Source organism: Fukomys damarensis, unplaced genomic scaffold, assembly GCF_012274545.1.
Source record: "Fukomys damarensis isolate Sample0158 unplaced genomic scaffold, DMR_v1.0_HiC HiC_scaffold_24, whole genome shotgun sequence".
Lineage (NCBI taxonomy): Eukaryota > Metazoa > Chordata > Mammalia > Rodentia > Bathyergidae > Fukomys > Fukomys damarensis.
In genome coordinates this window covers 3,398,787-3,410,205 of record NW_022900936.1, presented here as the reverse complement: position 1 = coordinate 3,410,205, position 11,419 = coordinate 3,398,787, and the positions used below count along the sequence as shown (strand labels likewise).

The window sequence follows — 11,419 nt, the reverse complement described above, 5'->3', positions numbered from 1 at the left end:
GGCCAAGGCATGTCACGTACTTTAATCATCTTCACTTCCCCCTTCGCCCCCTGGGCCTGCTTGCCCCACAGCTTCACATTTTTGGGGGGCTGTGTTTTGTTTTGGGTTTTGGTATCGGGGATTGAACTTGGGACCTTGCGCTTGTGAAGCAGGTGGTGGAACCACTGAGCTAAATCCCTGGCCCTTGCTGGTTTTTAAAGCGGTAGGAAAAAGGAAAAATCATCACTTTCATTTGGAACAAGAAACAAAGTAGGGCAGCAGGTGGCGGCAGGTGCTTGGAGTAGGCGGCCTTGTTCTGGGGACTCCGGTGACAGTGAGGTCCTCAGGCGGGCGACCAGGGGGAGAAGACTCCCTGGAGATGTCACTTCCTCCTCCTCCAGAGCCTTGGTCTGTGGGCCAGGCTTCCAGCTCCTCTCTCTTAAGAAGCTGGCTGAGTCAGGAACAGGGCTGTGGTCAGCAGGCTGGGGAAGGACAGCGCGCAGCGCTCCCCGAGGTGCTCAGGAGGGCCTAGGTCCGGGTGGGCTCCGGGCTGCTGGGGCGTGGGCAGGGCATTCCCAGGCCAGCACTGCCCTCTTGTGCGGATCTTTCCGTTTGGTCCTTTGGCCAGAATGCCAGGAGAACAAGCTGTACTGAAGGCGCCTTGGGTCAGTAGTGACACGGTGACTCATCCCAGGCCTGTTTCCCGTTCCTAAGGCCAGGGTCTCTACTTGAGCCCCAGCAGCACCCCGGTGCGTGCCCAGTGGGCTGGTAGGGGGCTGCTCCCCATCGGCCGTATGGGGATTTGGTAAGCAGTAGAATCCGGGGCTCCTTCCTGAGTGGGGGAATATTCCTAACTACCAGGGAGCTGGTCCAGAGTCAGAGCTGAGGTTGGACCTGTACAAACCATGACTGTTGGCAGAGAATCAGATTCTGAGGCAGACCAGAGGGTGCAGGGTGGCTTCCCAGCAGCCGAAAAGCCCTTGATTGGGAGCCCTGGGGCCTGCAAGGTGCAGGGCTGTGGGGACACCCAAGCTACCCAGTTCCCAAATGGAGCAGACCGGGGCTCTCGGGTGGCCCTGGGTGTTCCCTTCAGGTAGCCTGTTGTTACTAGAAAGCAGATTTCCCAGTGCGGAACACGTTCTTAAGCCAGCCCGGGAACCCACACTCCTGCCAGCTTCCTGGGTGTTTGCTGTGTGTCCTGCCAGCTTCCGGGCTGACTTCTGCATGTCTGTTTTGGAAAGTCACTGGCCCGGGTCCTCGTGGGATTTCGCCTCTTCCCCTCAGTACATGCTGGGACTTTGACCCTGACGGATACAGACCGGCCTTCTGTGCTTTTCCTCTAAACACAGGCCGCGCCAGGAGGGTGACCTCAGCCGGGGCTGGCAGTCCTCCGTGGGGGGCTGAAGGTCCCTGCCACTGGGGGCCCCTCAAGGTCTCCTCAGGCCCCGGGAGTAAACAAGTAGGGGAGCTGTCCCTGTGGAAGCTCGGTCACAGGCAGGAGGCAGCTGTGGCCAGCGGCTTGGCCGCTCCTCCAGCAAACGCAGACCTGTGGGGCCCCAGGCTGCAGTCTCACGGCTGGATGTGTATCGCCGAGCGGTAAAAGCAGGGTCGGAGCAGACGTCATACCCTGGCTTGCGCACAGGTACGGGATTACTCCTAAGAGCCAGGGGTGGAACAGTTGTGGCAGATGGGTGGAGGGACAGGAAGTAGGAGTATGTCTCCATTGTTCATCCTCCTGCGAGTGGATGCGGTTAGGGTGGGTGCTGACACAGCAGCCCTTGGAGCCGCACGTGGTGAATTAGCCGGCCAGACGGATGCTGTCTGGGTCTGCCTAGGAGTGAGGCCCTGGTTTAGGCAGATTTGCAGGCGGTAGTAGGGTGGTGGCTGGGGCTGGGGAAGGATCCGTCTGGGTGGAGATGGGGAGTCATGCGTCGGGAGTGTGATGTGTGAGCCAGTGCCCGCACGTGTGATGGCCGATGTGACACATGCTTCATCACGTGTGTTTTACTTCTGTAGAAAACAGCTGGCTGCACCTGCTCCGGAGCACAGCCCTTCCACCGCACGGGGGGTGCATCCGGGAATAACTGGAGCCCGGGAAGTGGGGGGCTCACAGGGAAGACGGGGCCCACGATGGCCGCCCCTCTGCTGCTTTGACCCCTGTGGCAGTCACCCCAGGCACTGGTCAGTCGCCCCCCATTCGGGGGTTTGGAGAGCTGGGTCAGCAGGCTCTGGAAGGCCCAGTGCTTAGCTTTGGGCGTCAGGGGAACCCTGGGGCCCACGTGCGCCCCAAGGGTGGCCTGACCACCCCACACCCCTCATGCCTCTGCACTCTTTCAGGGAGCGCCTGGAGCTCCTGGAAGAGGCCAAGAAGATGGAGATGGCCAAGTTCCGCTACATCCTGCCGGTGTACGGCATCTGCCGGGAGCCTGTGGGCCTGGTCATGGAGTACATGGAGACGGGCTCGCTGGAGAGGCTGCGCTTCCCGACCTGAGGCCAAGAAGATGGAGATGGCCAAGTTCCGCTACATCCTGCCGGTGTACGGCATCTGCCGGGAGCCTGTGGGCCTGGTCATGGAGTACATGGAGACGGGCTCGCTGGAGAGGCTGCTGGCTTCCGAGCCGCTGCCGTGGGACCTGCGCTTCCGCATCGTGCATGAGACGGCCGTGGGCATGAACTTCCTGCACTGCATGTCCCCTCCGCTGCTGCACCTGGACCTGAAGCCCGCCAACATCCTGCTGGACGCACACTACCACGTCAAGGTGGGGCCGTGGGCTCCCAGGAGGGTGTGTGCCGCTGCCCTGCCCCTTGGCCCTGGCTGGTCCTGCCCCTGGGTGCAGCCCTGTGGACCCGTTTCTTGGCTCGGGACTGTAGTTCAAGTTTGCACACCGTAAGATTCTGGCGAGATGGCGGACTTTCTGTCCTGGGAGTGAAGCAGAGGGTTGGGGTGCTGGGGACATGGATTAGGTGACCAGGCGTGAGCTGTGGTGGTGTCCCGGGTCTACTCACATGATGGGGCCCTGGGGCTTCCCGATGTCTGTCCTCCCTGGGCACCCTGGGCTGCCTAAGGAGTGAGGAACTGCCTAGGTGCTGTCCCCGCCTCCAGAGTTGGGCACGGTGGTGGCTCTCGCCTGTGCTGTCTTCTGGGGTCAGGGAGGTGGCTGCTAGCCCTGTCTCCGTTCCCCAGAGCTCTTCTCCAGGCCACGGTGTTGCTGCTCAGCTAGGCGTCTACCCGGCCCTGGCACATAGCGGGTGCTTAATGCTGTCTGGTGAGGAGATGGTGCTGGAGTCCTGGTGCCTGCTGTCCACTCCAGGCCTCAGCTAAGAAGGACTGGCTCAGTGGCAGTTCTGGGCCAAGTGGCCAGGAAGGGGGTCCCCAGGCAGGAAGTGACCCCTGCCCCAGGTGGAGACACAGCGCGGTCCCTGGAAAGGCTGAGTCACCCGATGCCCTTCTGAGTCAGCAGCAGAAGCTTGGGAAAAAAAACCCAAAAACATTAGGGCCAGGGACTTAGCTCAGTGGTTCTGCTGCCTGCCTTGCAAGCACAAGTGCCGGAGATTGATCCCAGATACAAAAAAAACCCAAACATTAAAGTGAGCTCCCGCGCACACATCTCCCTGGTGAGTGCCGTAGAAACGCTGCCCAGCAAACAGAGCCAGCAGTGCCCCTCCTGGGGACCGTTTTCGGGAGCACCAAACTTGGAGCATATAGGCCGGATGGGCCCCAGGGCCGCACCGCCTCACCACACCGGGTGTGCGTAGAGCTGAAATTTCACCCAGCCAGCTGCTCTGCCTAGTGCTCTGTGTCAGAGAAAGCTGTAGCCTCATTAAAATGCGGATTTTAACCCAGCACACTCCTGGAATCCTTGTACTCTGGGAGGCTGAGACAGGAGGATCACAAGTCAGGCCCAGCCTGGGCAATTTAGCAACTTAGACCCTGTCTCAAACTGAGAAGGGGTGGCTGGGGATGGAGCGCAGTGGGAGAGCCCTTGCCCGGCATGCACTGCGGCCCTGGCTTCAGCACCCATCCCACTGCCTAACCAACCGAATACGTAAAACGTGCTGGGGTGCAGCCTGGTGTGAGGGCCAGGCTTCAGCCCGCTGTGGACTCAGAGGTGACTCGAATTGAACATGAGCTGGCAGTCATCCGCGTTCGTGTGTGCAGTCTGCCGTCCGCCCGTTGTCCTTCTTTGTAAGGTCACAACGGGCCCCTTGATGCGTCTCGCCTCTCTGTTCCTGCTGCTGCAGTGCCACGACTTGGGGGTCACAAGTCTTGGGGTTACCGACTCAGACGGCAGTGAGAGGGGTCAGTGGCCATCAGAGCTGCTGAGTGTGGGCTTGAGGGACGAGGTGTCCCGGGGTCTGAGCTCCTGGTGCCTGGTGACCAGTGCTTTGTCCGAGTGTATTCCAGAGGGTCACTGTGGCCGTGACAGGAGAGATGGCATGGCGCGTGGCAGGGAAAGCCGGGGCACCAGGGTCCCCAGGTCAAGCCTGCCTGCCTTTGTGGATTTAAAGTGTTTCAGGTGACTGGTGGTTGTCGAACTGTGACTTCCTGTGGGCCTGAGCTTGCTTGTAGGGTTGCAGCTGCTGTCTGTCTCGCTGTGGACTGAGGATGGCCGTGGTGTCATCCTGGAGACCAGGCAGTTGCCTTCCTAGGGAACCCAGACCTGGTGCCTGGCTTGGTGAGGCCTGGAGCCTGCTCTTCCCAGCCCGAGTGTGGAGCCCAGGGCTGGGCCTGACTGCCGGGGCCTTCTCGCTCCCTGTGGCAGCACCAGGCCCTGGGCTCCCTCCTGGGGTCAGCCCGCCAGAAGCAGGTCCTGACTCCGCTGTTTCCTGGGGAGCCCGGCAGGGGATGCAGGGCTCACACACCTGTGATACTGGAGAAGGGCGAGGGGCCGCGTGCCCTCGGGACCGGAGTCCCACGAGCGTGCAGGAGCTGGGCTCCACGCCTCAGAGCATCAGGAGGGGAGGTGCTGCTGCCCCGAGAGGCCTCGGCGTCCCCAGCCCGGGTGCAGACACCTTTGCCACGGGATCCCAGCCCCCTGTGCGTGAGAGGCCGGGCACTGCCGCAGGAGGTTGCCGTGTGCTTGGGGAAGGAGCCAGCCAGTGTCTGCTGGTCACAAAACGCCGGGCAGGGCAGAGCAGAGCACGCCCAGGGCGGCAAGGTGTGTGTGTTGTTTGCCGAGGCTTCTGAGGGTTTGCTGCCCTTTAAAGGGCCTGCTGCCACTTGCCGGGCCAGCTGGGGGCTTGCATAACCCGCTCCGGGCGGCACCGTCTCCGTCTGCCAGGCTGGAGCCCCGGCTGCTTTCCTCCCTGCACCCAGGTGGCTGCGGCGGCCTGTGCCCCTCTCCCCACTTTTGCAGCTCCTCTCCCTCTGCACTTTGAGTCTGTGGGGCTCAGGGGAGTCAGCCCAGCCCCGGAATGGCCTCTCAGGTCAGATGCCTCCCTCTGCCGTGTCGTAGATTTCCGATTTCGGGCTGGCCAAGTGCACCGGGCTGTCCCACTCCCACGACCTCAGCGTGGACGGCCTGTTCGGCACCATCGCCTACCTCCCTCCGGAGCGCATCAGGGAGAAGAGCCGGCTCTTTGACACCAAGCACGATGTGTACAGGTGGGTCTGCCGGCCGGCCGTGGGAGGCCTGTTTGCCGTGGGAGAGCGGGGCCGGGTACACAGAAGCCGCTCCACCGTGCCACGTGCCCTTTGTTGTTTCCAAGTAACCCGGGCTCCATTTCCGGGTGTGGGAGGAACCCACGGACCCGTAAGTGTGTGGGCTGCTATGTGAGCGGCTTTGCACCGGGAAATTGGCAGGACCTGTGCGCCCAGAGAGCGCTGCCTGGGGCATCGGTCCCTTGAATCACACAGGCCTGCAGGAGGAGGGGCATGTGGCTGCGCCCCGTCGCTGCCCTGACCCGTGCAGGGCTGGCCTGGCCCCGAAGCATCCGGCCCTCCCTCCTGCTGTCTGCTGTCACCCACCTGGCCGACTGGTTTGGCGGTGGCCATTGTCATGTGCTGAGCTGGCCTTTGAGCTGGGGGTGGCCCTGGGGACGTGTCCCGGCTTGCAGCGGGGAAGAGCGAGATGCCATGCTGCTTGGAGCAGAGTTCCAGCTTCTGAGCCTGCAGTGTTCAAGGAATTTTCAAGGGCCTTCTGGGGCTCTGGGCACAGCCCCTGCGAAGCCAGGGCTGGGAGATGGTTTCTGGGCTCTGAAAAGAATGTATATCAGGTGGCGGTGTTTCTTCCGTGTGTTTTACCCACATGCAGTAAATGTGTGCTTTATATATGTCTCCACGCCCCATGACTAGTGCTCCCTGGTGACCCCGGGGAGCACAGGGCAGGACGGGGTTTGGTCAGAGCCTGGCCTGGTGTCTCCCAGCCCCACAGAGGTGGAGCAGAGGTGCCAGCAGGGGCCCGGTGCCTGAGAGCAGACGGAACTCAGGGCCAGGCCGTCTCCCCGGAGCAAGGCGGTGGGGCCCGTGTGGCTGCTGTGCTGGCCTCTGGGGAGCGCGTCCCCTTGGAAGCCTAGGGCCTCTGGGCCGTGGCTTTGTCATGGTGGCAGTGAGCCTGTGCGCTGTCCCTGCGCTTACACACTGGTTCCCTTGCAGCTTCGCCATCGTCATCTGGGGCGTGCTGACGCAGAAGAAGCCCTTTGCAGGTGAGTGTCATGGCACGGCCTCCCAGGGCTCAGGTCCTCAGCCCTGCTGTGGTACACACTCCCTGGGGCCGCAATGTCCCCGGGGTGGGGGCTGCCCTGCTGTGCTGCGTCCTCTCTATGTGACCAGGAGGCCCACGGCCACCTCACTGTAGGCCCTTGTCTTGGCACTGGCAAGCGTGAGTCCCAGGGTGGCAATGAAGGCCCTGGGAATCTGTTAGTGCTGCTTTCCCCTCCTTGTGGTAAAATACATGGATCATTTTGCAGTTTGAAGTGTAAAAATCCCATAAGAAATGAAAGAGAAAAATTTTTTTTTTTTTTTGGTTTTTTGACAGGGTCCACTAATACATGGATCATTTTGCAGTTTGAAGTGTAAAAATCCCATAAGAAATGAAAGAGAAAAATTTTTTTTTTTTTTTGGTTTTTTGAGACAGGGTCTCACTATGTAGTTGACACTGACCTGGAACTCACTATGTAGCCCAGGCTGGTCTCGAACTCACAGCGATCCTCCTGCCTCAGCCTCCCGAGTGCTGGGATTATAGTCATGCGCTACCACGCCTGGGTGAAATTAATTTTTTTTAAAACCCAAAGAAGAAAAAATAGCTGGGCATGATACATGCCTATAATCCTAACACTCAGGTGGCTGAGGCAGGAGGATTGCTGTGAATTCGAGGCCAGCTTGAGCTACACAGTGAGTTCAGAGCTAGTCTGCATTACAAAGTGAGACTGTCTCCAAAGGAACGAAAAGGTTTAGGTCCCAACCTCCCCCTGAGCTCTGCCCTGTCATCCAGCCTCCTTCCCACTCCTGCTCTTCCCCCACTCCGGAAGTCCGCAGTGTGGATCCTTTATACCCAGCCACCTGCCAGGTGGGCACCAGCGGGTCTGGGGTCTTCACACCACAGCCCAGGGCCTGTGCAGATGATGGGGCTGGCGGCCTCCTGGAGCGGAACAGCTGAGTGCGGAGCCCAGGGCATCTCTGCTGGGCCTTCCAGTCCCTGTCGGGCAGCGCAGCACATCCAGGTGTTTACCTGGCTGTCATTAGAGGCCTTTCTGGCTTGGAAGTGTTGGTTGCCATGGGAATAGCATAGCCCCACATAGGGCAGTGGGGCGGATGTCACTGTGGACCCCCCAGTGCAGGCCAAACAGGGAAGGGCACCTGTCTGGCTGGGGTCACCCGGAGAGGGCTGTGGCCAAGACAGTGCCAGCAGCAGGCTGTGGGGCCTGGTGTCTGCGCCTGCGGGCAGAGATGGATGGCGGGCAACGTGCTGTGCCCTGGGCCCCAGGCTGAAGGGAGCCCAAGCTTGCCCTGGGCGGGTGGTATCCCGTGCCCACTCCCTGGACACATGCCCGACGGTGTCTCTCCCACAGATGAGAAGAACATCCTGCACATCATGGTGAAGGTGGTGAAGGGTCACCGCCCGGAGCTGCCACCCGTCTGCAGGCCCCGGCCACACGCCTGTGCCAGCCTCCTGCGCCTCATGCAGCGGTGCTGGCACGAGGACCCGCGGGAGCGGCCCAGCTTCCAAGGTGAGCTGTAGCCCACGAGCACCCCAGTTCTCCTGAGACACCCACTGGCCCGGCCTGGGCTCCCCTCCTCCAGTGTCCCTGATGGAATCAAACACGGTCATCGTGTTTCAAACACACGGCAGTGGCACAGAGCAGGACGCAACATCTCCAGGGACCCCAGGGGGCTCTGCTCTGAGTGCAGAGACCCTGACTCCTAGGGAGGCCCTGGGGTGCGAGAGAAATTGTAGGGCTGGCGGGGCCCTGCCTCCGTCTGCCGTATCAGCACGGCCCTCACTCAGGGCACCTCTGCTTTCTCCCATAGAAATCACCTCGGAAACTGAGGACCTCTGTGAGAAGCCGGACGAGGAGGTGAAGGAGACGCCCCGAGACCCGGGCGGGGAGAGCGCCGCAGAGCCCAGGAGTGAGGTAAGGCCCTGGCTTTGCCGTGGGGTCTCAGTCCGGTGCCTTCCTGTGCACCCTGGGCAGCCTGCCAGCTGGCTCCTGCCACAAGTGTGGCTCTGTGCCCCCCACTGGGGACCTGGACCCTTGCAATTGTGTGGTTTGTTGTGCAGTGCCATGAGGTGGTTTCAGAGGCTCAGAGCTGCACGCCGGCCTGCTGTGGCAGCGTCTCCAGGGAGACAGTCAGGGTTCGTGTGGTACCCCTGAACAGAAAGGGGTGTGTGTGGGTGTGACAGCCCAGCAGGGGTGCGGGAGGCCATGATGAACAGTGCACTGGAGCCCGGGTGGGGCAAAGGCCTCCGCCAGTGCATGGCTTAGCACACCTGGCAACCACGACAGGGCAAGTTCCTGAGGGGAGGGGTGGGCAGAGACAGCACCAGGAGGAAGAGCGAGTCCCGGCTGGAAGGCCTGGCGTGTGTGCTGGTGGGGTCGTCACCTGGTGTCCCTGTGGCTGGGCCCAGCCCCTCGGCCCAGAGGAGAGGGGACCCAGCCTGATGCCCCATGGCTGCTCCCCTGTCGTCCTCAGTCAGGGTCTGGTGCCCCCCTTGCACCCTGCAGCTTCTTCATGCTCTGCCTTTGGTCTAGAAAGTGTGGTCCCTGAGCAGGCAGCGTCCAGGAGGCCATCGTGCCTGTGCCCAGTCCCCAGCCCTCAGCCCTCACTGTCTGTCACGCAGGCTGTGCCCGGAGCCCCGCGGCCCAAGCGCGCCTCTGCCCCGCCCTTTGACAACGACTGCAGCCTCTCGGAGCTCCTGTCACAGCTGGACTCTGGCGTCCCGCAGACCCTCGAGGGCCCGGAGGAGCTCAGCCGCAGCTGCTCCGAGCACAAACTGCAGTCGTCTGGCAGTGGGAAGAGGCTCTCGGGCGTGTCGTCTGTGGACTCCGCCTTCTCCTCCCGAGGGTCGCTGTCCCTGTCCTTCGAGCGGGAGCCGTCCACAAGCGGTGAGCAGTGGGAGACGCTGGGCCAGGGACAGCGTGGCCAGCGTGGCCAGCGGCACGTGTTGGAGTCTGATCGGCCGCCCGGCTGATTCCTGTTCTCTAGCGGACTTCTTGGCGTTCCGTGGCGTGGTCACTGTGCTGGAATCCAGAGGCGGCTGCGAGGCTGTCTCATCACTGGGTGGGAGGGAATGGGCCCTGTGTCAGCCTCAGGTCTGCAGGTCAGAGCCTGCAGTCCCGCCTGGAGGCCCGGCCAGCCCCACGCCGTGCTCTGGCAGTGCGGGGCACACACAGCCTCCCCTCTCCTGTGATGCCTGTGTCCTGTCGGGTGGGCTGTCCACGGGTGCTGGCTCCTGGCTTTTGGGAACTGTGGGATTCTTTGAGCTGGCACAACCAGTCCTGTCCCTGTGTGCATCTTGGTGGGTGTTCCTAGCAGGCGGTTTACCTGTCTGGCCCCTGGGCATGGGGGCTACTGGGCTCCCACTCTGCAGCCTGGGGCAGCCCTGACCCCGCCGTATCCCCGAGCTGAGGCTGCACAGGGTGCATGGTATTTCCACCTGGCTGCATGAGGGTAGGCCGGTGCCGGTGGCCCTGGACAGGCTGTTAGCTTGGCGGGGTGTGTCGGGTCGGGGTCCCCCTGTTGGGACGTCCTGGGTGGGATATGGGGGCAGAGGGCCCCCAGATAGCTGCGGAGCACAGTTGGGCCAAGCTGAGGAAGGCTGGAAACCTTGCACAGAGCAGAGGGTTCTAGAACCTTCCCTGGGGTGACATCTGGTCTTCTCCTGGGAGAGGACCCCTTCTTCTGGCCACTGGCAGTTCTGTGCCCTCCCGCCGTCTCCCACCTGTGGTCAGGACGCCAGGCAGCGTGGCCCTACTTCTGTGTCCCATCCTCTGGGCTCATCCTAAGAGCCCCCCGTTTTGTCCCCGGGAAGGAGGTACTGGATGGCCCCTCCCAGTTCCAGGCACAGGTCCGAGCCATGCACAGGCAGGCAGGCAGACAGGGGTGCTGGCTGGGCTTTTGCTGTCGTCTTTATAAATGAAGGACATCAGCTGTCACCCTCTCTGCATGGAGGTCTGCATTTTGTACCCCCGACCCAATTCCGACCCCGTGGAACACCTCCTATGATTATTTTGCAAATCGACAGAAGAGCACCTCAGATCCCACCCGAGCTCTCCCAGCTGCGTCAGAGATGAGCAGAGCGGGCCAGGCGCTCTGGGCTCTGTGGGGAGCATAGGCTGGCACATCCAAGGGCCCTGCCCGGGGTCCTGCTGGGCACGGGCCACCACACACCCTGCCAGCGGGGCCTCGCAAACCAGTGAGCAGGGGTGACCTCGTCTGACCTTGCCCCTCCTCTCCTGCAGATCTGGGCACCACGGACATCCAGAAGAAAAAGCTGGTGGACGCCGTCATGTCGGGGGACACGAGCAGGCTGATGAAGATCCTCCAGCCGCAGGATGTGGACCTGGTCCTGGACGGCAGCGCCAGCCTGCTGCACCTGGCGGTGGAGGCCGGGCAGGAAGAGTGCGTCAAGTGGCTGCTGCTCAACAATGCCAACCCCAACCTGACCAACCGGAAGGGCTCCACCCCGCTGCACGTGGCCGTGGAGCGCAGGGCGCGGGCCGTGGTGGAGTTGCTGCTGGCCCGGAAGAGCAGCGTCAACGCCAAAGACGAGGACCAGTGGACGGCCCTGCACTTTGCGGCACAAAACGGTGACGAGGCCAGCACGCGGCTACTGCTGGAGAGAAACGCGTCTGTGCATGAGGTGGACTTTGAGGGCCGCACGCCCATGCACGTGGCCTGCCAGCACGGCCAGGAGAGCATTGTGCGCACCTTGCTGCGCCGTGGCGTGGACGTGGGCCTGCAGGGCAAGGACGCCTGGGTGCCGCTGCACTACGCCGC

General features: G+C 62.2%; 1 protein-coding gene across 1 annotated transcript in view; it reads left to right on the top strand.

Moving 5' to 3' along the window:
• Positions 1 to 773: 773 nt before the first annotated feature.
• Positions 774 to 11,419, top strand: part of Ripk4 (receptor interacting serine/threonine kinase 4) — an 11,613-nt gene continuing 967 nt past the window's right edge. Inside the window, exons 1-12 of the mRNA XM_019209344.1 lie at positions 774 to 784; positions 1,329 to 1,371; positions 1,443 to 1,621; positions 1,996 to 2,160; positions 2,317 to 2,341; positions 2,472 to 2,738; positions 5,436 to 5,584; positions 6,575 to 6,624; positions 7,990 to 8,148; positions 8,450 to 8,553; positions 9,261 to 9,525; positions 10,882 to 11,417. Coding sequence (XP_019064889.1) covers positions 774 to 784; positions 1,329 to 1,371; positions 1,443 to 1,621; positions 1,996 to 2,160; positions 2,317 to 2,341; positions 2,472 to 2,738; positions 5,436 to 5,584; positions 6,575 to 6,624; positions 7,990 to 8,148; positions 8,450 to 8,553; positions 9,261 to 9,525; positions 10,882 to 11,417 — 1,953 coding nt within the window. The remainder of the gene's footprint in view (positions 785 to 1,328; positions 1,372 to 1,442; positions 1,622 to 1,995; positions 2,161 to 2,316; positions 2,342 to 2,471; positions 2,739 to 5,435; positions 5,585 to 6,574; positions 6,625 to 7,989; positions 8,149 to 8,449; positions 8,554 to 9,260; positions 9,526 to 10,881; positions 11,418 to 11,419) is intronic.